Genomic DNA, 25,691 nt, shown 5'->3' on the forward strand with positions numbered 1-25,691 from the left:
CGTTGGCTGCATGTCAGATGAGGTCGGGCGGCTAATCATGCAAGAAGTATGCATAGCCTCAGCAGCTGATTGGCAGCTTACCACTGGAGGTCGTAGTCTGTCTACTGAATTAGTTGACTCCAACACAGATCATTTCCGAGCGAAGGTTGAAAGGAGCATGATTTCCATTTACAGGCAACGGTGTGGTTTTACTACTAGATATCTTAAATGTGTGTACATATATGTGTGTATATCTGAATCCGTACAAATACACATCATACAATCACTTTGAGCAACATTGAAACGATATTTCTAGCAGAATCATTACGTAGGTTCCATATACGATTTCTATATTAATAGCAGAGAACGATACACAGCAACGATCTAAATCATCACTACCATGAACTAAAAAGAGTTCACCCCCCCGGTGCTGAACTGGGGGCTACATCTCTTGGTGCTCATGCTGGGAAACTTGGTGCTAATGCTGGGATTCGAACTCGGGTACTCTCGTATGCGCTGAGCCTGTCGTCGAGTAGGCTGGTTGGTGTAGATGTTTGATTGTTGACCATTAACCATTCCACCACCCACGCCACAGTTTGACCTGACCTCCGACCTAGAGGGCGCCTGCTGTGCTGGTGACAGGAATTGGATTGAAGGGGGGTATATACCCTTCTCATGTATTCAGATGGAAGATGGGTGAGATACCTTGAAGGTCTTCGCTCCTTCTTGTTCCGTCTCATGGGACCATGGGAAGGTGTGAGCTTCCATCTATTTTCACCCGGCCTCTCCTTCTTCACTGTGTCGGCGTTCTTCGCCAAAATTTCCTTCGCTCACCTGGATGGGAACCATGAATGGATGGAGGCCGCTTAGAACTTGGGGATGGATGATACGCTCGGTTATATCCATGTGATTGATCAAGCAAGTAGGAAGAACTCAGACCATGTGTATATAGAGCAACCCACACGCTGTCACCAGGACAACACCAACATGGCATGACAACGTCAGGAGAAAGAGAAGCCCTGATCATACCCCATATATAAACCATCAACCTCATGCCAATATGGGCTTACGAGACGCAAACTGCCGATTCATGTCAAGTATGGAGAGCAACGGCGAGTACGTTTCAAAGCTCGATCTCATACACTCACAAGATTGAGTATATTAGGGGTCTGCATCCAGCTCAAGTTACGTAGTCACACGCAGTTAGCCTCAATGTCTTCTCCTTCGCATCAGTCGCTTCACAATTTCGGAATCTACAATCGAGTCGCCATGAAAATTTCACACATATGTCTTCAAAGCAAGGGTATCTAGACAAGAACACATCCAAAACAAGAGCTCCAACACAGCAGCTACTACATCAGACACACGCGACTACTCCCTCTCCGGAACCGAGCCAACACCTGAATGAGAAGACTCGGACTTGCTCCAAAATCGCATAAGAGTGTTCCTCCGGCCCGATCCATGAGACACGTGGTCGCTCGAAGTCGATGACCTGGTAACGATGGTCGATGTGGATGCGTCACTAGACTTTCGAGTCGATGTCTGCGAGTACTGCTGAAGCAGTCGCTTGATCTCCGACCCAGCCAGTCCACAGTTGGAAGCCGCCTGAAAAGCGTTTCTGCCGTTGGCATCGGTCAAGCGAGGATCCGCGCCGTGGGAAAGGAGCACTTCAATCATCCCAATTTTGCGGGAACTCTTAGTTGCCACCACCTGAATCGCGGCAATCAGGGGAGTGCACACGTTGTTGTTGCTCAAGTAGGGAGAAGACGTCTGCGCTCTCTTCGTCTGATGGCAAATATTGGGATCGGCTCCCTCGCCGACCAAGAATCGAACCATGGCCTCGTTTCCCATCTCGCAGGCCATGTACAGCGCCGTCTTTCCCGAATTGTCGATGAGGTCCAAAAGATTGGGCGTGTCCTTGAGGAGAAGTCGGGCAACGTTGACGCCGCCGGATTTGTTCTGGCATCGGTGCAGGGGACTCAGCCCTGCACTATCACGAACATCGGCCCGCGCGCCCGTCTGCAACAACAACCCGACGCTGTCACGGTTTCTGGTCGATGCGGCAAGCAGCAAGGGCGTTGGTAGACCGACGTTGCCTCCGTTCTCGAGACTGACCACGTGTCCCACCATTTGCCTTAATACCTCGAGGTTCTCGTCTTGGATGGCCTTATGAAGCGGTGAGGTTCGTGTCATGAAGTCGCACGTATCGAAGCGGAAGCCGGTCGGGACATCAATGTCGAATCCGTTCTCGCGGCACCACTGAAAGGCTTGGGAAAGCTCGCCCATGGAGGACGGTCTCCTGGCGTCTGGTACAGAGTCTGAATCAGGCGGCGACGCCGGACGGCTTGTCAATGGAATGATGACGGTGTTGACCCAGACTTCTACACCGCGTGCTTCATCAAATGCCCCGTCGAGTTGCAGGGCCTTGATGTATAAGTCTGCTGTCTCTTGCACTAATTCAACCGGAATGGGCTCTTGGTTTTTTCGGCCTTCGAGAGCCCGGCTTAGGAACATCTTTGCCTGCCTCAGATTGCCGAGTCTGATGTACAGGCTCCCGAGGTCGTGGTATAGCCGACTTCGTCGTTCGTCGTCCCGGAGCTCTTCGGGCTGCTTCACCTCCTCTTGGAGCAGATCCTGCAGAATCCCTTTCGCTTCAGCAATCTCTTCTTCTGTTTCACTTCTGAGTAGGATATCGGCGAGCCGCTCTTTCATGACAGCTTGCTCGGCAAAGCTGAAGTCGACATCGTACCCTGGCTGGCTGAGTTGTTCTCGGATTTCGATGCCCCGCTTCTGATATAGTGAAGCCCGGAGGAATATGCCACAGTCCACCAAGCGGTCGACTATTTCTTGGTTCGCATCGTACTGGTGGCTGAGAATGTCTTTGCTCGGTCCGTCTGGATGTTCGGGCTCTGGATCCCAGTCGTCCGAGTCAACATCACCTGATGCTTGTTTAGAGTCCTGGTCCTTTCCCGATGCCAACTGGGTGTACGACGAGTTAAATGACAGGAACGAGTGGTGTTGGTCTGCATTTTGTAAAGTGACTGCGGCTGCTACTTCGTCGGCCGACATTCGCCAGGCTTGGATCTCTCTTGTCACAGAAAGAGATTCATCCAACCTTGTGCCACTTTCGTCGTCCCATTCAGTGGATGGTCGTCGTTGAGCTTTGCCCGTACGTGAGATGAGGTTCGCGGCTCGAATTTCGTCGGTCAAGTTTCTGATTGCAACATGTACCTGGTCTTGAGATTTTTGTTGAGTCCATAATGAGCCGCTTCTACAGTCAGTCATCTGATCCTCCAAAGGGTTGTGCTTGAAAGCGGGCCACGTACAGAGACAGGGTTATCAGACTGAGTTGAAGCACTTGTGTATACGACGTTATGTGCGAAACCAGATCGCGAATGACAACCGACTTCAACGTCATGGCAAAGCTCGCTCTAGCTTTATCAATCGGACCCGGTTTGTCGTCGAGCTCCGGCAGCTCTTTCTGCAGCCTATCAAGCGATGAGCGGCATGACTTGAGAATTTGGTAAATATCCTGGTGGTGCTCTCTCTCAAAGGAAAGCTGGTGCGGGTGCTGCTTTAGGATTCGAGCCACGTTGCGCAGCGCAGCGTGTAGGTTCCGAATGGTCTCGTGGAATTCGCATATGCTCGAAGAAATGGCTTTGCTTTCTTGGACAAACTTGCCGGTGCCTTCTACGATCTTGCCGGCTATCCCGACCATTTGCAGAGCAAATGCGGCAATCGAAAGAGGATCCATCTCGATCCGAGTTCTTTCGCAGCGCTGTTAGTCGAATCTCTGGTTCTTCTCAGTCGCCTGAACGGCAGCCGCGTCCATTGACTTCGCGGTAATCAATACAAATGGTCCTCGGGCGTCGAATGATGAACATGTTAGAGAGTCGCGGATGGACTCGGTGTGCAAAGTCGATAAGCACCTTGGTGAAAAAAAGACAAAGTAGAGGGCGAGCAGTGGAGGGCAGGCAGTGAACACCCCTCTTCCATCCATCGATGAGGTAAGTAGGCCTGTGTTCCCCGCGATCGACAAATGTTACCCCCCAGATGAGTCTTACTCGCCGAGACAACAGTCGCTGCCGTTAATCTGGGGGGCATAGCCACGAAGGGTCACATCACGAGCGCAGGGCAGGCTGCTGCCGCAGTCGGTGTAACGCAGAGTTCAGCTGGCCTTGCACAGCGGGCTCCTCAGTGAGTAGGTCCTCCTTGGATGACATTGGTCTCACTCCCAAGCAAACGATCTCACTCCGCAATCGACCTGGCGTTGGAGCTTGTTTCTGCCCACTTGGATAGGTAGCAGCGACTCTGTACACCGGGCCCCCGCGGGGAACCTCGCAGGACCGGGGTCTACTCCGTAGCGCGGGAGCTGATGCAGTAGCCTTATTCCACTTGAACCCCGGTTGCCAAGCTTCACCCTGACTTTGTATACCAAGTCTGTGGCGCAGCAGGATAGCAGGCGATGAACAACATGCATATTGTTCATAAGCAAGACATGGTGATGACAGCAGGATGGCTAGGCGATCTGCACCTTGCAGCCCCAAACTCCCGTCGTGGGCATCTATTGGCTTGGGCAAAGCCACAGTCCAAGTGCTGCCTGTTGCCGTACATCTGCAGATTCCTCCCGTATTCGGGATTCGAGTACAAGAACCTCAGCGTCTGCGGGTGAGATTAGGTGTGAGTGCCCGAGATGAGGCTTCTCTAGGACTTGACGACTTCCGGAATAACACATTGAAATCCCGACGGTTCGTCTCGATGGCCAATGCAACACCCGATACTTCGATAGTTTAGCACGTGTCCAGGTGGCCCAAGAGCAAAACTGCGGTCAATATGGAATCTGTCGCTCAAGGCTCCTCCCATTGCCTGATGAGATGGTGGATGGCAGGGAGGTAGAAAGGATTGGCTTCGCCTCCACACTCACAGCCCTACATGAGGGGCCCAGATACCCCCTCGCTTCCCTCTATTCCGCATCTGGTATATACGAGTAGACAAGTAAACGGGACGACGATCGCTGGCTCGAAGGATGGAAATGACGGACCTGTGCATGGGCTGCCATCTGATTGTACAACGCCAGCCGAGGAAAGCCTGCGAGACAAAGTCTCAGTGGGACGCGGGACGCGGGACGCCGTCACTCGATCCTATTGGGGGTCATGAGGTCTCACTTCTTGGGCTACCTATAGTTCGTGCCGTTTCGTGCTCGCATAACCACAATGACGGTGCCTTATATGACTGAGCGGCCTGGCTTCCGTTCACTTAATACCCGGGATAGGCCTGGCTCGCGACCGATCTCAGCCCTATACTGGCTACTCGTGATGCTACCTATCGTGGTATTGCTGATGAGTGCCAATTAAGTCCATAATCTCTCAGAACGATCATATTGACAACGGCATGTCTGATATCGATACTCTCGGCCAGGCCGAGTCTCAGTCTGGTCGTGACGGCGTGACAAAACAACAAGCTCGTCACCGACATATCAACGACCGGGCAGTAATCGAAAACCCTCTGTGTAAGCTTCATCTACATGAATTCCAGACATTGGACTATACTACACAAAAGCCCCTTCCCTTCAAGAGACTGTCCCTCTTGCTGACCTAACTCTCTTCTCTAGCTCATTATACCGATGAACAGCTAGAGGCAGATGTCACGTCATTCGCAGAGAGGTATCTGAATGTCGACAAGGGAGCTTTGATACGAGCTGCGCGTGTGGCAAAAGATATCAAGCTATACGACGAAGTTGCGAGGAACCCAAGCGATGCGGCAGGAAAGGAGCTTCCGGTTCAACTAACACCAGAGGAAAAACGGGCACTTGTTCGGGAACGCGATGTCCCATTCAGCGAAAAGGGGATGTGGACCATCATCATCACGGTGTCCCTCGCAGCATTCTTACAAGGTAGGCGAGTCATCTTCTTTTCTTTGGCTCGATATCAGTTCATGGGCTTAACAAGCATCCTAGGCCACGTGCAAGCGTCATTCAACGGCTCGTCTCTATATGACACAGAATTTGGACTGAACACAACGGCCAAGAAAGATAACAACAGCGTGACGGGAAGCCACGCTGAATTGGGAATTGATGACTGGAAGTTGGGAGCCGCGAACGCGTCTCCTTTCTTGTTCGCTGCGGTGCTGGGCTGCCCTCTTGCGCTGCCGGTGAACCATTATCTCGGCCGTAAAGGGGGCATGGTGGTGGCTGCTTTTCTTATCCTGGCCAGCTCTCTGGCATCGGCCTTTGCGACGAACTGGGTACATCTTTTTGGCATTCGGCTGGTGAATGGGATAGGTCAGTGTATACACCCTCGTTTTTAAAGATATTACGATGCTAATGGAAGGGATCAGGTATGGGTCTCAAGGCTGTCAGTACTCCTATCCTAGCCAGTGAAACTGCGGTCGGTTTCTGGCGTGGGACCTCCATTCTCGCATGGCAGCTGTGGGTAGCCGCGGGCCTGATGGTCGGCTTCGCCTTCAACCTCATATTCGACACGGCGAGCAACAAGCGGCTGACCTTCCAACTCATGGTGGGCGCGCCCATGGTTCCCGCTCTCGCGCTGCTCGTCCTGGTCATTTGTTTCTGCGAAGAGAGCCCGCGGTACCTGATGCGCGTGTCGAGTCCGCGGTACGATCCACAGCGGGCCTACGAGATCCTCAAGAAGCTAAGGAACACAGAGCTGCAGGCTCTCCGGGACATCTACCTCGTGCACAAGTCCATCGAGCAGGAAGAAGTGCCGGGCGGGGTCGCGAACCTCAAGTACATACCGGGGTTTGTATCGACCGTTGTAGGATTCCTGCGACAATGGAGGCAGCTGTTTCTTGAGAGGCGGTTGAGGAACGCGTTGATTAGTAGCTCGACTGTGGCGCTTGCCCAGCAATTGTGTGGTAAGCTGGAACCCCCACCCCCTTCCCCTCCAAGTGTGTTTAGGTGTAGACGGGAGCCGCGCTGACTTGACGGAACAGGAATCAATGTGCTGGCCTTCTACTCGGGAACGCTCTTCAGCCGCGCCGGTGCGGAGAAGCGAGATGCCATGTTCTTCAGTTTAGGCTATGGAGCCGTCAACTTCATCTTTGGTCTACCCGCCATCCGAACAATCGATACGTTGGGCAGACGGAAATGGCTGATTTTGACTCTACCCGTAATGGCACTCTTCATGCTCCTCGCGGGCGTCTCCTTCAATATCCACAATCTGGGTGCCAAGGTCCCGGTGGTGGCGCTGTTCATCCTCCTGTTCGCGGCCGCGTACTCGCCCGGTCTGGGACCCATCCCGTTCACCTACGCGTCAGAGAGCTTCCCACTATCGCATCGTGAAGCCGGGGCCGCAGTCGCCATCGCAGTGAACCTGGGCTTCGCCGGTCTGCTCTCCGTCTTCTTCCCGCGTATCAATTCCGGGCTGGGAGACGGCGGCTCGCTGTACCTCTTTGCGGGGCTGAATGTACTTGCCCTGATCATGGTTTTCCTGCTACTAGAGGAGACCAAGAGGCGCAGCCTGGAAGACCTGGACCTTGTGTTTGCTGTGTCGAAGCGGCAGTTCGTCAAGCACCAGGTTGTCGAATACTTGCCGTGGTTCTTTAGGCGTTATGTCCTGCGGAAGCACGAGTACAAGCCGAGTCTGTACATTGATCTGATATGGGGGTCCGGAGGCGACGAAGAGGAGCGGACACGGGTGAGGGATGCGGGACGGATGGACGGGAGGAGAGATAGTTCCGAGTCGGACAGGGACAGCACTCACGCGTAGACAAGGTAGGTTAGGTTAGGGACTTGGTTGTATGAATGGATGATGAATTCTGGGGATTGCAACAGCGTTGTGGCTGAGTTTACGAAAGCGAGAAAGCGAATAGGTGGTTTTCTATTTATCTCTTTTGGCTTGAAACTGGCCCGCAAATCCTCGTTGGCTTTACGCGTATACGAGTCAAGGGTTGTTGGAATTATTTGGTGGCAATGATACTTGGCTTTGGGACAACAATAGGAATGTTAGAATCGTTCAACTTCAGGCCGAATTGTTATACCAGATGGATTTGAAAAGTTCACTGGAGGTGTGGTGCACCCAGAATTCGTTGTTGTCAGGTACCTCATGGTACATTATGGTAGGTGCGTGTCCGTGTACCTGTGGAAGTGAGAGCTGCTCAGGGAAGGAGCTGGAGCTTACTCCGGAGCCAGCGGGCCGGCTAGACCCACCTCCATCCCGTCGATTCCCCGACCATTTGGCGGCGTCAGCCCGGAGTTCAAGCGAGAACCGATACCGCGGCCCCTCCGCCTGACCCCGCTAGAGTCCATAGGGAAGGGCTCCCATTGGCTTCGGGGGTCACAGGTGGAACACGAAAACGAGCGAGGGTGGCAGGTGCAGTCACGCAGACGCTTTTTCCCACCTTGCGCTGCATTGTCCGGGACTATGCAGGGCGTTTGGATCAAGGCTGCGGCGCTGCGCTGCGCTATGGCGGGCGTGACGATTCCATGTGTCTTTCTTTAAAAGTCCAGGATGGTCTGTTTCCCTTGGTTGCAGAGCCTATTGCGCGTTTTCTCCCTCTCCTATCCTTTGACCAACCTTACCTTGGGTAGGTTGCTTGCTTTGTTCTTCAACTCAACCCGTAGCCACGGAAACAAAACAGTTCCATTGTTCAAGGTCAAAGTACCTTAATTACTGCTTGGCAGGGGGAGGCCATTTGCACTCGCTTAAGGTAAAGGCCTCCGAAGGATTTAGCGCTTGGCGGTCGCTAAAGCCGTACGCTGGGCCCGATAAGGTACCTCCACCCGTTGACTGACATTGCGCATCCCGCTAATCAGGGCACCCCGTCAGGACGTCATCGAACCGTCCCAATTATTCCAATCTCGGACCTTTGGTGACCCGTTCAGTCCGCCGTCGTCGGTCGCTGCGTTATGCCTTGGTGTTCTCCTATCTCGAAACCACAGAGGCGAACTTTTCTCTTCCCCCTCTAAGCTCCAAGACATCGTCATTGCATCTTGGCGGAACAGTGAACGAAGAGCACAACCAGACTTCGACAACACAAGCCCTCGCCATGTCCGCATTTCGATTGACTATCGAAGACGGCCAGTTTCGCGACGGCTACGGTAGACAGGTCGTGCTTCGAGGCCTCAACGTCGCCGCCGACGCCAAGCTCCCCAGTGAGCCCGACCAGCCCTCGCACATTGGTGACGACTTCTTCGATGGCGACAATGTCAAGTTCCACAACCGTCCTTTCCCCAAGGACGAGGCCCACGTACATTTCTCGAGGATAAAGCGCTACGGATACAACACCATTCGCTACGTCTTCACCTGGGAGGCCATCGAAGCCGCCGGGCCAGGACGTTACGATGAGGAATGGATCCAGCACACGATTGAGATCCTGAGAATAGCCAAAGAATATGGGTTCTACATCTTCATGGACCCCCACCAGGATGTGGTATGTTCGACTGTTCTCTTCCCCATCATGTGGCTTCTAAAGCTAACAAATCCTACAGTGGTCAAGATACTGTGGTGGTTCTGGCGCCCCCATGTGGACTATCTACGCCTGCGGCCTCAACCCGCAGAGCTTCTCCGCCACCGAGGCCGCGATCGTGCACAACACATACCCGAAGCCTGAAGACTTCCCCAAGATGATCTGGTCGACAAACTACTGGCGCCTCGCAGCCGCGACGATCTTCACCATGTACTTTGGTGGCAGGGATTTTGCGCCAAAGTGCATCATCAACGGCATCAACATCCAGGACTTTTTGCAGGGCCACTTCGTCGCCGCATGCGCGCACCTCGCGAAGCGCATACACGAGGCCGGCGACCTCGAGAACGAGGTCGTCATCGGGTGGGAGAGCATGAACGAGCCGGGCTGCGGTCTGGTCGGCTACCAGGATATCGCCGTCATCCCCAACGCGCAGAAGCTGAAGAAGGGCTCGTGCCCGACGATCTGGCAGACGCTCCTCACGGGGTCTGGTCGCGCCTGCGAGGTGGAAACGTGGGACATGGGTGGCATGGGCCCATACAAGGTCGGCCGTTCGCTGATTGACCCCCACGGCGAGATGGCTTGGCTGCCTACCGACTACGACGACTCGAGATACGGCTGGAAGCGAGACGAGGGTTGGAAGCTTGGAGAGTGCATCTGGGCCCAGCATGGTATTTGGGACCCCAAGACGGATACCCTGGTAAAAAAGGACTACTTCTCCAAGAACCCCAGGACCGGGAAGACAATCGACCACCCGGAGTTTACTAATACGTATTTTATGGACTCATACCGGCTATACAGAGACGCTATTCGCCCCATCCACAAGAACTGCATTATGCTGATGCAATACCCGACACTCGAGCTACCACCTCAGATTAAAGGCACCGCCGACGACGATCCGATGATGGCCTTTTCACCGCATTGGTACGATGGTATTACTCTCATGACGAAACGATGGAACAGAGTGTGGAACGTGGACGTTGTAGGCGTGTTGCGTGGGCGATACTGGCACGAGGCGCTTTCTGTCAAGGTCGGTGAAACTGCTATTCGAAACTGCTTCAAAGACCAGCTTGCTTCATTGCGGCAAGAAGGTTTGGATAGAATGGGCAACCACCCGTGCGTTATGACAGAATTCGGTATTCCATACGATATGGGCAACAAGAAGGCATATAAGACGGGAGATTACTCGGATCAGTCAGCTGCCTTGGATGCCAACTACTTTGGTGCCGAAGGCTCGGGTATGGAAGGCCATTGTTTGTGGGTTTACGTTGCAAAGGTAAGCAGTTTCCCCCATGCGCGATGTTACCCTAGCTAACATACGCTGAAGAACACTCATGAGCACGGTGATCTTTGGAACGGCGAGGATCTGTCAGTCTTCTCACTAGACGACAAGACACTACCCATGTCGCCTCTCCCCCGCAGCCCATCACCCAACCCGTCGTCAGACCTCAAGCGCAACTCCATGAGCAGAGACGTCCCAGATGAATCGACCGTCACGCCCGAAAACCTGCAAAGCACAATCACGAACCCGTCCATATCATCAGCCCCCTCCAAGGACCCGGAGCTGACCAACGCGCCGGGGCTCCGCGCCGCCGAGGCCTTTGTGCGGCCGACCCCCGTCGTCGTGGCGGGCGACGTGTTAGAGTACGGCTTCGACCTGCGCAGCTGCACCTTCACGCTCAAGCTCAAGGCTGCCGCGCCGCCGTCCGAGACGGCGCCGACGGTGGTGTTCTTGCCCGAGTTCCACTACCCGCAGGATAACTGCACGGTCGAGGTGTCGTCGGGCAAGTGGGCGATTAGCATGGACGACGACGAGGGCCCGCTGGTGCAGAAGCTCAAGTGGTGGCACGCGGACGGGGAGCAGATGCTCAAGGTTACGGGCTTGGTGAGGCAGCATAATATTGTCGAAGGGTCCGAGGAGGACATGGGATACCTGGAGCAGTGCCAGCAGAATTACGCGAGGTGCAGCGTGATGTAGAAACGTTATGGACAGGATGGGATGGAGGTTATCCAGAGATACGAATAGGGTCCCCGACACGGCTCGCCCATGATGTGATGGTCAAGAGGTGATTATTGCAAGCATGTTTTTCTTACATTTAGAGCAATGAAGAGGGCAAAGGATTTTTGGCGGCTCTCAAGGCACATGCACCTCTGGCTATTAGGGAGTTAATGGAGAGCACCTTTTTTTTTTTTGGTCTATGGCGGCGAATCATCGTTGTTCGTGAGTTTTGAACATTATGCTGCATAGGCCGTGTTCTCAGTCACCTCTTCATTAACTCGGATCCAGCGAGCACCTAAGAAAAACCGAGAGACCCTGTAAATCCATCCGATGTTTCAACAACACCTTAGTAAGATGAGGTACATTAGTCTCCGATGACACGCATGTCGATTATGAACTAAGTTTTGCGCTTAGGTGATTTGACCACGTAACCGACCTCATTTTTTTTATTCGGAATAGTAAAGGGCAGTTTTTGTCCCCTTCTTCTACATTTAAACTTTTCTCGCCCTTGGTGATTCACTAGTGAACTTGTCTCATGCTCGCTCCTCTGATGCAGCCCTGACGTGCGTTTTGGTTCATGCGCTCCCGTCTCGGGTCCTGGTGGCACGGATGCGACATGGCACCCAACACCTTAACACCTAGGTGGGAAGAGGATTGAATAAAGTTTGGTTTCGAATGCGGGAGAGAGATGGACCTCATAAATATAAACTGTCCAAAAAAAAAAAAAAAAAATTGAATAGAAAAGGACAATTACACACAACACTAGGTATTCGCTGATCGTTACCGACTCAACTACTGCTCTGGCCCCGATTGGGTTCAATGCAATATTCTCTTTTCCAATATTTACTACGTCCAATATCAAAAGTAGTTTGCTCTTAAGTCGTCAAGTAATTCCGGCCCAGTAGGTACCCAGCCGAGCTCCTTCATAGTCATTGCCGCAGACGTTGGATTATCGAGCGACATCACATCAGCAAAGAAACCCAGAGCCTCCTTAACCTCTAATGGGCTTCCGCTCATCGGCGACAAGCCCAGTCCTTTGCCAATCACAGCCATAATGTTTACCCACGCCACGCCTGACTCGGAAACGGCATTATAAGTAGATCCAGCTTTTCCGGATTCTAGAACGAGGCGGGCTAACACTGCCACATCGTCGCGGTGTGCGGATGGCCAACGCGCCTGTCCACTGCCAACGTAAAGTGCCTTGCCAGAAGACCGCACGGCGTTGACAATGCCAGCCAGCATTCCGGTATCTCCGATGCCGTGTATCGGAGGTACGCGAATGACCATTCCGCGGATCGCCTTTTCCTTGCTCAGTTTGAAGAGTAGGTCAGAAGAAGTGGCACGCTCGGACATGGCTAACATGTCTCGGGTGTACGGCGTGTCTTCGCTGGCCATGGTAGGATGGCGTGCTATCAGAGTTCCAGATGCGATGACCAGAGGCTTCTGCGTGCCAGCCATCACTTCGGACATTGCTTCTATGGCTTCTCGGTCGACTTGGCATCCTCGCGAGAAATCAGAGAAGTCATGGATGAATGCGAAGTGTAAAACGCCATCGGCGAGCTGTGCGCCTTGTCGGAGAACCGCTGAATCTTCTAGGCCCCCGACCAGCGTTGTAATTCTTAGCGCCTTGAATTGTTCGGCCGAAGCATCGCTTGTGACTAGAGCAATGACTCCATGTCCATGACTTAGCAAGTCCTCAACAATCTTTCGCCCGATGCTGAGTTTTGTATCGGTTAGATATGGCTGTATAGTACGTAAGGTTTAGGTGTGGCCACCTACAAGCCTGAAGCACCCGTGACGAAAACGAGCATACCGAGTGGATTTGATGCACTCAAATGTAGTGCCAGTTTGATATTGGGGGGAATTTGTATCATAAGAATGATGGTGATGCAGCTGGCTTTTATATTGAGTCCGGCCACGATTTTGTTTGCGTCGCTCGCTTTGTCAGATTAGATCCCTTCCACGGAAATGGGACCAAACTTTAGGATGGCTCAGAGGAGCTCTAGCAATTGCCGGCATTTCCAAATAGTCCGAATCCTATATTCCTCCGAATCTGGTCGGCCAAACCTATCACGGTCCAGGACGGAACCCCCGATCTAATGAACCTGGCTTAATCAATCGTCTGATTAGCATGCTTTTCGAGATTCGCCCAAATAGCTTTGTGGAATGAGTCAAGCGTCTTTAGCTGTTTGAGAAGGAAGTTCTCTGGGCTATTAATGGCGCAACGCTAATCTGCGGTAAACGTCTAGCGACTCCATTTTAGAATAGGTCAGTTCAAAGACATCCAACACCGTGACCTTGGGGATCAGACTTTCCCTAGTAGAGTAAAACAAAAGCCATTTATCACGGAGGCTTATAATTAATGAGATGGTATGCGTCTGGGAGAGAGAAATGGGGTACTCGGTCTCCCTACGTCACTTCGTCTCTGTATCCAGGCTTCGAGCATCATACAGAATACTGATGCAAGTATGCATACGGAGAGCTCGACGTAATTTATACGAGGCAGATGAGGAGAACGAGGCAGAGGAGGTGATTAACAAACAGAACATAACAGAATTGATCCCACAGGTGCCGGCCACAATGGGCGACTTGATACCCGTTAGCACATGCATCTTTAGCCAAGTAATGATCTGGACTGACGCAGAGTCCGCCATAACTAGCTTGAATGTGATTTCCAGCTCAGTCTCGGGCTGCTAGTATACCTCGATGGTGATAAATGTGATAAACGGACCCAGCAGATCGCTCTTAGCTATACTAAAATGCGCTTGAACAAGGTCGAATTATGTACCCTCTCTTGAGACAGGTTTTAGACCAGTACGGAAATTGAAGTCATGACTACTCCTTTGTCCTCGTCGGGCATAGGTCTTACAATCAGCCTGGAGTTGGGCTGTTCGAACTTCGCGATGTGAAGGGTTTTTTTTTTTCTTTCACATCCGCATCTACCTAGATGTCCCACCCCCGTCAACACACTTACACGTCAGAGTTCTGTCTCTAGTGGATTTCGGTCACAAGAATTTTCTCCATTGACTCGTGAACCACCCAGCCTTAGCTACAACTGTATCGACAAATTATTGGTCGGACTGTAATTGGCATTCATCAAGCTCGGGCTTCCTGAGCGAATCATTTTCAGGTCATAAATCAATGGCTTCAAACTACGTGTCGTTTCATGTTGCTCTTCGAGGATGGACCCTGCCCTGGGATGGCAATAGGGTAAAGAAATCGTGATCGGCCTGGGAACCTCTCGCGGTACTGTATGGCCAAGAAACTAGCCATAGAAGTACGCCTATCGCGTGTACGTTGACGGGGTGAAAGCCCTTACGTTAAACCTTACCAGAGCCACATCCCTTGACCGTGGCTTCTGGACGATGTTCTCCATATCCTCCCCGTCATTTTTGCTCGCCGGGAATTCCGGTTCCAAAGCCACCCCAGAAACTAGGGCTGCCGGCATAGCAGCACGGTCCCGGCCAACTCAGCGGGTTGTGTTCGCGGCATTCGGTGCGCCGAAGATGTCCGGAATTCGCCCGGCTACTGCCTAAGATAGAGGTCCAACTGCATTTGAGACTCACCACCAAGCTTGGCGCGCCATTCATCGCCATCGTGATTCAGATGCATATTATATATCCCTCGCCGTCTAGCGAGAAGAAATGAACAGTCCTTCTATACCAAAATCCCATCAACAATCACTAACACGAAAAATTGAAGTTTGAGTCATGGACTTCTATTCGCCAAAAGCCGCAATTGCCTTGGTGATAGCCATCGGCGTTGTCGTTGCGTGGGTAAGTTTGTTCATCAATTTTACTCATTTTGACGGGAAGAAGTCGCTTAAATCAGCCAGAAGCTGTTGGCTTTGTTGATGAGCCCAATAACCAATGTGCCCGGACCTTGGCATACGATCTTCTCAGACCTCCGATTACGATATGAAGTTGCCAGAGGACGAGGCCCACATTGGATCCATCAAATGCACGTACAATACGGTTCGTCACCACGAGGCATTATCCGCTCCTTTCCTGTGAATGCTAAAGGCTGACAGGCCGCGCTGTTCGTTTGGGTCCGAGGGAGGCGAGTTTCCAAGACCCAGCCGCCGCCCAAATTATACACCGCATCAAAGGCGAGTACTTGAAGGCGGATCTCTATGATAAACTGATCACAGGAGTGGTCAATGTTTTTACCACTCGGAATCTTGACATTCACAAACGCCAGCGACGTCTCCTGTCATCCGAAATGGCCGAATCTGGGCTTCAGAAACACGTACCCGTAGTTGAATCAAAGATTCGATTAGCACTGAATCGCATGCGAGAAGAAATGGAGAGGAATGACTACACTGTGAGCACATCTTTGATCCTGTCGAGGAATGAACTAACGAGCTTCAAAAAGGACGTGTATCACTGGTTCCTTTCAATGGCCACCGACATCATCGGCGAGCTCAGCTTCGGTGAATCTTTCCGAATGTTGGAGACTGGAGAGGTAGGTTGTGAGGCTCCGAGGTAATCGGGCTGACTAACCCCTCTCAGGAGAACCAATATATCAAAGACATGCAGAGTGTGGCCCAGGCCGGGGGAGTACGGGTCACCTTCCCTTTCTTGCTGCCAATTTCGAAATTCGTGAAAATTCCGGTGATCAGCGAAGCTGTTGCCAACCAAGAGAGACTCATTGCTTATGCAGACCAGTCCATCAAGCGTCACCAGAAGTTGGCCGAAAATGCAAACGAAAAGACGAGCAACACACTTTTCTCCAAACTCTACGACCAAGTAGACGGAGGGAACCTGAGCTTCATCGAAGTGCGCGACAACGCTGTGGGATACATTGTTGCGGGCTCAGACACTACAGCAAGTGCCATACGCCAAGAATCCGATGACTGCCAAACCGCTAACGTATCGAAAAGGCAAATTCATTGACTTACTTAGTTTGGTTGCTTTGTCGCCACCCAGACGTGAGGGATATCCTCGTTGCAGAACTGCGTGGCCTGCCACCAAACTTCAATTACGAGCAAGTCAAAGGCCTCGAATATCTTGGCTACGTCATTGAAGAGACCCTGCGCCTTTACCCGGCGGCACCGGCTGGTTTACCCCGGCTCGTCCCGTCCGGCGGCGCGGAACTCGGCGGTTATTATCTCCCAGCCGATACGGTCGTGAGTACCCAAGCATGGAGTTTGCACCGGGACCCTAAAGCATTCCCGAATCCGCTCAAGTTCGACCCTGGACGATGGGAACATGCGACCAAGGCGATGAAGGAGTCAGTCCTCACTTTTGGCGGGGGTAGCCGTGGTACGTATACATCATAGTGCGGACGAATCGCAGGATCGGTCACAGTACCTAACCTTCTCCAGTGTGCTTGGGGGTTCACCTCGCGCGAATGGAGTTGCGCCTCGCCGCGACCCATTTCTTTCTTAGCTTTCCTAAAGCAACATTGTCGACCAAGGCAGGGTTCACAGAAGATGACATGGAACCTGAAATGTATTTCCTCTTGAAACCTGCTTCTCATAGGTGTCTTATAGAAACAAATTAAGGGGGGGGGGGGGGGGGTGTGAAAAGGCTTATTACGCCGCGATGCTTGTATAGCACACTTCTTAAGGACATTGCCCGGGGAAATCTGTGGATGTTGATGGATGAATTGGGCGTTGAGATGGCTATGGGTGGCTTCAGTGACCGGGCGAGTCCTATCATTGAAGCAGTTTATTTTGATCGCATCACGCATGTTCATCATCGATCACTTGGATGGTTGTGGATATTTGGTTTCAGTGGTGGGGGATGACGTGGGCCAGCCGGGCTGTTTGGCCGGCGATGAACGAACTGTTGCCGGGAAGGGGATGTTAACAGCAGATGCTTTAAATGTGTTTTATATATGTGGTTGATATGCAATAGGGGGGGTGTTTGGGCCTTAAGAGGGAGGGATGAGCTATGTTGGGCGACTTTACTATTAGCCCAATGTATAGCCCTGGCTGCGAGGTAGTGTTAGATACAGTGTATGAGGAGAGATTATGAGCTAGACGTAGATATTTCCAGTACGGAATGCCCTCACGTTCTTTCCAACAGCGAAGGTTGAGTGAAGACCACGGATGAGGACTTGAGGCTGAAAATGCTACAAGGTAAAGAGGTCCTGCGGGACCGGGGGCGGGGACTAAGGCCGGCGGCCGGGTCTGGGGTGGACCACAATGCGGCACGGGTAACTTCGAATTTGGCACGGTTGAAACCCGAAAGAACTTCGGGCCTTGATTCTGTTTCTCACTCAGAAGGTCGACAAAGGACAGCAGACGCTACCCTGGAGGGGAGAGCCGGAGACATTTAGCTGGCGCTTGTCGGATTCTGGCGAATGAGACGTCGAGAGCGATGTGGGCGGTTGGCTGCATTTTGCGAGAATCGCGGCTCACCGGTTCGTCGGTCTGGCGGCGACGAGGTTTGGAGGTGCGCTTGTGTGCGTTGCTGCTTTAAGAGCATTCACTGATGCTCCCAACACGCTGCCTTTTCGATGAAACCGTCGATGAGCACTTGTCCTTATGTATGCTGCATAGAATAGTTGTGCATCTGAATCGCAAGCTCCTTAAGGTACTTTATGACTTGTAATTGACTCTTCATCTCCATCGATATCAACAACCGAGTGATAATACCTCATTCAATTTGAAAATATCGACCAAAGGGGGGCCATAATGAAATGAAATGTTCGTGTTAGAGCGGCAGGTTAATAAGGTAGCGCAAGGTGGGCACCCGCTACCCGGCCCCTCATGCAAACCTGGGAAGGCCCAAATGAAACAGACGGGGCCCTGCGTCGGGTCGCGGGTTGGTTCATTGATCTGGGTCTAGCTGCTTTCTCGCGGAGTGGGTGTGTCTTACTTTTGAATCTTGAGATGAGGCTGGAATTGGGTTTAGCTGACCTTGGGAGTTGGAGTTAATTGCAACAGAGCGTCCTGAGAGTACCTTACCCGATATCTGTACGATGTTCGTATTTCGAGATCTCCCCCAGCTGAGTAAGCCGATGTAATGGTTGCGAGGACGTACCTTTAGGATGCTGTGTGCTCAAGGAAGGAATCAACCAAGCAGGCAGGCAGGCCCCTTCCATCTTCCTTTGGTCGCACTGAGGTGCGCGCGCCTGGCTTCCATTGGCCTCTGCTGCCGAGAACAAGACGGCAACTTCTTGAACTTGGACAGAACACCACGAACACGGAAACACGACGACACATGAGCATTGTCTTTGAGTGCACTCTATCTGTACAAGCTGTTTTCGACGACGACTCATACAGCATACCCCAAACGAGTCACTGACCATCATCGAGTCCTGACATCTTTCTACAAAGTACCCGTAACTGCCTCTTTGTCTCATCTGTGCCGAAGCCCACACAGGATCCTTTGCCAGCCAGAAACCCACGAGTCGCACTCTTCCATCCTGCGACCAGCGCAAGAGGTCGTTCCCGTACGGATAGTCTGTACGAATAGCCCCTCGTCACACACTCACAGTGCCTTCATTGGCCCGGAGATCTGCACGGCACATCCGCCCCCCGCCAAAAGCTGCGTGTGCGTGGGATAACGCACGCCAGAGCCGAAGCCAACGTCCACTTCGCACGCCAGTTTTGACCAGTCTCATCCCATCTACGAATCCTCTGCCGCCAATCGCTGCAGTCTACGGATTAAAGATACCCTGCCAACACTAGCCCAAAGAGTTAGTGTAGACGCACCTTCGTCGCGGCCCAGCCTCCAGCATTCAAACGCATCCGCCATTCTCTAAGCGCGCTACAAAGTACTCACGCACTCAGGGTACGCAGTCTAGGTACTGTCCTTTCTGTGGGTTTGTCTTCTGTTCTGTCTCTATCCGCCCGCCTTTGCACAACATACCAGTACCTTGCCAGCCTGCCACTGCCTACCTTATCCACATCCGTAAGCTGAAAGACATTGAACGGCTACTACCTTACATTCACATACCACCCACCCCTCTCCCGAGTCCAAAGTCCCCCATTTGGTCCTCATCTTCTTCTCTACAACATTCCTCCAACTTGACGAATTCCTCCAGAAATACCTAGCGCGCCCGAGAGAGTCAAACTCCAAGCAGTAGCTCGCCAAGACCACCAACACGATCTACGATAATTAGGCATAACGCCCTGGTGCCAATACAGCGACGGTCGCCGCCTTACCGCAACATGACTACGGTCTGAAGGCCCGCTCGCGCCCACCAGCCCACACCACCACCCCTGCCATGTGCCGCGTACCCATACCATCCATACCTGGCATACCATGAGCACCAGCTCGCGCCAACGCTCTGCGACCCGATCTGATACCCACGACCGAAATTCGAGCCCATTCCCATCTGTGCCTCGATCCAGAGACGAGATACACAATCTCGACGGCTTCGTCTTCAACGTCAACGACTTGCCCACCCATACCTCGACGACGACCTCGACAACACCAAAGATCCTGTCGCCAAACCTCAACGGTAACGGCGCTCTCTCGCCGTATCCTCAGCCGAGGAATTCCAACCTTCTTTCCGCCGGCGGTCTTCGCCCAAGGGCCTCGACTGCGAGCTCCGTTCCGACAACTCCTCTACTCGGGCTCGATCCCGCGAGGCCAGCCACCAGAGCTGGCCCGCCTCCCCCGCCGGCCATGTATCAAAACACCCAGCGACATGCCTCTTCGGCCGACCCCTCGAGACCCTTCCAGGTCCCCCCTCCACCGCCGCCTATGTCGCCGCCCGTGCAAGGCCAGATGAGCAACATGATGTCGATACCTCCTCCGCCCCCGAGATTCCCTTCTGCTCCTGGCGCAACAGGAGGGAGTGGGATGATGCTTCCGCCGCCTCCAGGGCCACCGCCTGGAAGCGCAATGGCAGGCCAGGCACCATGGCACGGCGCCTTTGGGCGCATGTACGACGGTCGTGGCGGCTTCAATATGCCACCTCCCCCGCCGGGACAACACCAGGCCTACAATCCAAAGTTACACGCGCAGGTTGCGACGGGAACGACACTATCGATACCGCCCCCACCTCCACCGAACGAACATGTTATGTCGGCAACCTACATACCACAAGGTGACACGTACGGCGAAGGAGTTGGGATCCCTGGTCTAGGTGGCTTTGACGAAAATGCGACCTTCTCAGCAACCTCCCAGAGCTCATGGCCTACCAACAGTCAGACCAGCGGCGATACGGCAATGACTACACCGCAAGACGATGTGTCAGGAGGGAGGGACAGAATGTACGCTCAAGCAATGCACAGCCGTGGTATGTCAACGACCTCCAATGCTACGTCCATCAGTACCTCAAGCATCCACCCAGAGCTGGCGGCGCAATGGCCGTTGGAAAAAGTGCTGTTGTGGCTGGCTACAAATCAATTCTCCAAGGACTGGCAGGAGACTTTCAAAGGGCTTAACCTGCATGGTGTTCACTTCCTTGAGCTCGGTAGTATGCACGGTGGTAGGGGTAACTTTGGCATGATGCACCAGCAAGTATACCCACGATTGGCTGTCGAGTGCACAAACAGCGGGACGGGCTGGGACCAGCCGCGGGAGCGAGAAGAAGGCAAAAGAATGCGACGTCTCATCAGAAGCATCGTGACCGGCCGGCCGGCTGACCCTTCCAAAGTCTCGTCGCATGGCCGGAAGGAGTCGGTCAACCACGGCAATAACTTACCTAGCGCTGGGACGGATATGACAGAGTCTCCCAACGTGAGTATGATTACCCGTGTGGGTGAACACCCAAAGACTGATGGACGGCAGACGCCTATCAAAGCGCCCGGCCCAGGTTTTGGCGGCCGTCGATTTTCGCAAACGAGATCGACGACCATGCCGACTCTGAACAGCACCATGAGTTCAGATTCAAGCCACAGAAACATCATGAAGCAGATTGATGGGGACGGAATCCGCCGGCAAAGTCCAAATGCCAGCGAGTCCGGCGAGGGCACTTTTCGTCCGCCCCCCTTACGGACCGACAGCCCGAACGGCAGTCCAAATCCTCAAAGCGCTTCGCTGTTCCCCTCCTCCGCGGGCAACATGTCAGCGTCTCCTCATTCAACAAAATTCGGACACAGGTCGAGAAACAGCACAGATTCTGTATCTTCCAACGCCGCTATTTACGGGTCAGGTATCCCACCTGAAGCTACCCAAATGCTGCGTAGTGGAATGAACATTGCAGACATCATTCAAGCCACTCGGAACGGCGAGCCTCGGCGGCTCGGGCAAGACGGAGGGCGTCCATCGCCGCAGGATTCTACGGGTGACCGTTCAGCCGGCACTGAGCCTCCGTCCTCTGCTAAGGATTCTAAGAGTTTCCTCAGTCTCAGCTTCTTGTCGAGAAAGAACAAGCAAAAGAAAGAAGACGGTTTCCCAAGCCCCGACGACATGGAATCGCCGACATCTCCAGCACTCAGCTTCAAGCCTCACTCTTTTGGCTCCCGCTTTGGAAACAACAGCGAAACGTCTTTGGACATTCGACCTGGATCCAGTTTTGATGTTCACGAAAAGGATTCGGCCAAGTCTCGACGTCCTGGCCCTAACCGAGTGTTTGCACTGGCTACCATGGATGGATACAATTATCGCATGTGCGACATCACCGAGGCCGAGTCGGCCATGGACCTTCGTCTCGTCATTTGTAGCAACTTGGGTCTGATGGATGCCACGACATCTCAAATTTACCTCACCGAGCTTGGCAAATTCAACCACGAGAACCCTCTGGACGACCAGAAACTACTAAATAATCGCAAGCATAGAGCCGACGCGATAGGGACTCTCAAGTTCTTTATTCGTCAAGGCGGAAATGCGCCTCAGGGCTCTGGTCACGCTAATGGCAATCCAATGCATACATCCCTTGACGAGGAGGCATACAACCGACTGAACGGGTTGTCGCGGACAAGATCCAGTTCTTCTCCCCCAACGTCGAGGCAAAATACCATGACCGGCGAAAGGGTAGATGACAAGATGCTTGCCCAAGAAGCAAGCGAGTATCGTGCCGAGATGGAGCGTAAGCAGCGTGAGTACCTCGAAAAGAGGCGCAAAGCTGCGGGTTCCGGCAACACGCCAGAGAGTGCTACTACGCCGTATGGTATTCACGGCAGGACCGTCGACTTCGACCAGCCACGCCAATCGCCGTACGAGGACAAGAAGCCGGAAGTGCTGTTCCCCGTGCGGAAGCCTCCGGCGCCGCCGAGTGACCCATCAGCTACCTTGCTCAAAGCCAACTCATTGAGTCGGAAGACTGGGCATGCGATGCGGTCGTCTGCCGATGGAGCTCCTACGCCGCGACGGCCCTCGACTCTGTTTGAGGATATGGAGCTCCCCGGCCAGAACGGAGACCGTAAGAAGAAGACTTCGAGCCAGCCTGTCGCCGGAATTGGTGCAGCACTTGTGGGCATGGGCAGAGGCCTTGGGGCAGTTGGTGTTAACGCCAACCGAAGATCCAAGTCGCCCAACCGAGTGTCATCGCAACCAGCTTTAGGCAACGAATATTCAGACCGAGGTAAGGGAGCTATTTCATCTGTTGACTTTGCAAAGTCGTTTTCGGGCCGAGACAGCCCTCAATCAGCGTTATCTGGCTCACCTGGCACTCTGACCTGGAGTCGCGGGAACATGCCTTTCTTTGTGCCGGACTACTCTCCCGAGGGTACTCCTATTCCGCGGAGGCAATCTAAAAAAGGAATGGCAGCTAAAACAAACCAAACAGTACACAGAGTTGCCTCGCGCGAGATCAGCCCCAGCTCCATGAACCCCCCCACCATTCCCCCAGAGTGCACCACCCCAGCCTCACCGTCGCAAGTCTCACGGGCCGGACTTTGATTTCCTTGAATCCGAGGTCAGCTTTGAGAAGCCTGCTCCGCCACCTGCTCCAGAGCGAGGTGATGATTCAGGGGATGACTCAGATGATGGCCTGTTTGCCATTCCCATCGCTGCTGCCAAGCCCAAGCCGACAAAGATCACTCGCATTTTTGACGGCGACGATTCGCCTGATGAATCGACCGATAGGCGGCCAAACTTGACGGTGAATACGTCTAGATCTAAGGGGGAAACAGCTTTCAGTGTCATTCACGTCTCCCAAGTCTTTGGGCAGTGCAAGCAACAGAACCCCCGAAGGCGAAGAGGATGACGCTCTCATGAGTGCCAGGAGCGGTAAGAGTTCACGCAGAACTCCAAACACACCTCAGTCGGAATCGGAGGATAGCAAGCTGGGCAGGAGGAAGTCGTTTGTAGAGAAGGATGTCTGGGCCAATCGTCCGACCACCGACGCCCTTATTAACAACCTCGATGACTTCTTCCCCAACCTGGATCTTGATCAACCCGTACTGGAAGAAGGCGAGGCAGAGGCCAACCCGCCGTCCCCCATTGCTGAGGGAGAGGAGAAGGAAGCTTCCAAACGTCCTGCGCCACCCCAGTCACCACCAAGTCTTCGTGCCGCCATTTCCAACAATCGATCATTTTACAATGACAACGATACGCTCGGATCGGATGAGTCTACTCTCAAGGCACTTGAGCGTCCTGCGTCGGTCGCGTCGGTTGCACAAAGGAGTGTTCGACGCTCGGGCGGCCTGGGCCGGATGAAGTCCATTCGTGAGGTTGCCCGTGGCGCTCATGAGGCTAATAAGCGGTTCACCACGACGACAACCACACAACCTGGCCAGGCTACCCAGAACACATCAGTACTTATGAGGAGAAAGAGCACGAAGATGTTCAATGCCAATATTGTACAAATTCGGCCTGATCAGCGAGGCAGTATGGTCATGCCGCAGATTCCCCAGGACACCATTCCCAAACGCCAGACCACATTCCGGTGGTTCAAGGGTCAACTTATCGGCAAGGGTACATATGGCCGTGTCTACCTCGGTATGAATGCCACAACTGGAGAATTTTTGGCTGTCAAGGAAGTCGAGGTCAACCCCAAGGCTGCGCAGGGTGACAAGGCGAAGATGCGTGAGCTGGTGGCAGCTCTCGATCAGGAGATTGAGACCATGCAGCATCTCGACCACGTGAACATTGTGCAATACCTTGGATGCGAGCGTAAGGAAACTTCTATCAGTATTTTCCTCGAGTACATTTCTGGTGGCAGTATCGGATCTTGCTTGCGCAAGCACGGCAAGTTTGAGGAGTCTGTTGTCTCATCACTCACTCGGCAAATGCTTTCTGGTCTTGCGTACCTTCACAGAGAGGGTATTCTGCATCGCGACCTCAAGGCGGACAACATCTTGTTAGATCTCGACGGAACTTGCAAGATTTCAGATTTCGGTATCTCCAAGAAGACGGACAACATTTACGGCAACGACAAGTCCAACTCGATGCAGGGCTCAGTTTTCTGGATGGCACCGGAGGTTATCCGCTCTGAAGGCAAGGGCTACAGTGCCAAGGTCGACATCTGGAGTTTGGGCTGCGTTGTACTGGAGATGTTCGCTGGTCGACGACCTTGGTCCAAAGAAGAAGCTGTGGGAGCCATCTACAAGATCGCCAACGGAGAAACGCCGCCTATCCCTGATGAAGTTCGAGAAACTATCAGTCCACTGGCCATCGCCTTCATGCTGGACTGTTTCACTGTGTAAGTCTGATACCATATGGTCATCAGTCCATTGCTAACTTGCGACAGAAACCCGCTGGAGCGACCTACAGCAGATGTCCTGCTTTCGCAGCATCCCTTCTGCGAGCTGGACCCCAATTACAACTTTTTTGACACGGTGCTGTACTCCAAGATTCGCGGCAAAGACGTGTAGGGGAGAAAGGCTTTGAAAAATTCACGTTCGTGAGAAAAAGAAAGAGGATACGTGGGTTGCAGAGACCGTATCATGGCGGTAGATTTTGGGTGGAATTCGTCGTGAAAACACCTGTTTTGGAACGCTCGTTGATCGTTGCAGCGATGGCGCAAGGAGGGACGCATCCGGTTCACTAGTTTTTGTCTCGCAGAGCGTATTCTTTTTTGGTGCTCGTCTGCTTCTTGGATATTTATTTAAAGTAGAGTGCGTCTCTGCTGAGAGGCCCGAACTCCGCCTAGAGCTCGGGACTGGCGTGGTATATATCGGCGAGGCCAGTAATTACATTGGAAAAGGGAAAAAACAGTCCTCACAAAGCAACACTCCACGGATTCTGTTGTGCATGAAGTCGCTGGTTATTGTTGTTATTTTTCTTCCTCTGATTGGTTAACTACGATCAAGCGTTAATTAGTTGTTAATCGTAAGGTAGTCAGAGTGGTACGTGAAGGTAAGGTCCCTATTGATAGGTAGGCAGGTGTCGTTACCTACCTTAGGTTAGGTTGGTGGGTTAAAATTCCTTATCTTATCGGGCAGTGGTGATGCAAAGCTTCTGGCTACCTAAGGTAGGGGAGCTGCTATGCTCAAAGCGGG

At 53.0% G+C, this 25,691-nt stretch overlaps 6 protein-coding genes across 6 annotated transcripts; 4 read left to right on the plus strand and 2 right to left on the minus strand.

Moving 5' to 3' along the window:
* Positions 1–1,350: 1,350 nt before the first annotated feature.
* On the minus strand, positions 1,351–3,697 carry N0V96_008772 (uncharacterized protein; the record flags this gene model as incomplete). The annotated part of the gene is made up of 2 exons (XM_065758448.1): positions 1,351–3,247; positions 3,306–3,697. 2 exons carry the CDS (start codon positions 3,695–3,697, stop codon positions 1,351–1,353), a joined length of 2,289 nt encoding a protein of 762 aa, XP_065612841.1.
* A 1,673-nt stretch (positions 3,698–5,370) lies between these two features.
* On the plus strand, positions 5,371–7,706 carry N0V96_008773 (uncharacterized protein; the record flags this gene model as incomplete). Its single annotated transcript, XM_053188706.2, has 5 exons — positions 5,371–5,488; positions 5,591–5,872; positions 5,936–6,259; positions 6,316–6,852; positions 6,931–7,706. The coding sequence occupies 5 exons, from the start codon at positions 5,371–5,373 to the stop codon at positions 7,704–7,706; spliced, it is 2,037 nt and encodes a 678-aa protein (XP_053053472.2).
* A 1,279-nt stretch (positions 7,707–8,985) lies between these two features.
* N0V96_008774 (uncharacterized protein) lies at positions 8,986–11,380 on the plus strand (the record flags this gene model as incomplete). Its single annotated transcript, XM_053188707.1, has 3 exons — positions 8,986–9,369; positions 9,428–10,678; positions 10,730–11,380. The coding sequence occupies 3 exons, from the start codon at positions 8,986–8,988 to the stop codon at positions 11,378–11,380; spliced, it is 2,286 nt and encodes a 761-aa protein (XP_053053473.1).
* An 879-nt stretch (positions 11,381–12,259) lies between these two features.
* Positions 12,260–12,871, minus strand: N0V96_008775 (uncharacterized protein; the record flags this gene model as incomplete). The annotated part of the gene is made up of 1 exon (XM_053188708.2): positions 12,260–12,871. The coding sequence occupies one exon, from the start codon at positions 12,869–12,871 to the stop codon at positions 12,260–12,262; it is 612 nt and encodes a 203-aa protein (XP_053053474.1).
* Positions 12,872–15,622: 2,751 nt separating this feature from the next.
* On the plus strand, positions 15,623–16,682 carry N0V96_008776 (uncharacterized protein; the record flags this gene model as incomplete). Its single annotated transcript, XM_053188709.2, has 3 exons — positions 15,623–15,865; positions 15,913–16,231; positions 16,330–16,682. The coding sequence occupies 3 exons, from the start codon at positions 15,623–15,625 to the stop codon at positions 16,680–16,682; spliced, it is 915 nt and encodes a 304-aa protein (XP_053053475.1).
* Positions 16,683–19,620: 2,938 nt separating this feature from the next.
* Positions 19,621–25,064, plus strand: BCK1 (mitogen-activated protein kinase kinase kinase; the record flags this gene model as incomplete). Its single annotated transcript, XM_065758449.1, has 4 exons — positions 19,621–22,790; positions 23,101–23,350; positions 23,382–24,892; positions 24,941–25,064. 4 exons carry the CDS (start codon positions 19,621–19,623, stop codon positions 25,062–25,064), a joined length of 5,055 nt encoding a protein of 1,684 aa, XP_065612842.1.
* Between the last annotated feature and the right edge of the window lie 627 nt (positions 25,065–25,691).

This window comes from Colletotrichum fioriniae (genome assembly GCF_027942845.1).
Source record: "Colletotrichum fioriniae strain IMI 355084 chromosome Unknown scaffold_11, whole genome shotgun sequence".
Lineage (NCBI taxonomy): Eukaryota > Fungi > Ascomycota > Sordariomycetes > Glomerellales > Glomerellaceae > Colletotrichum > Colletotrichum fioriniae.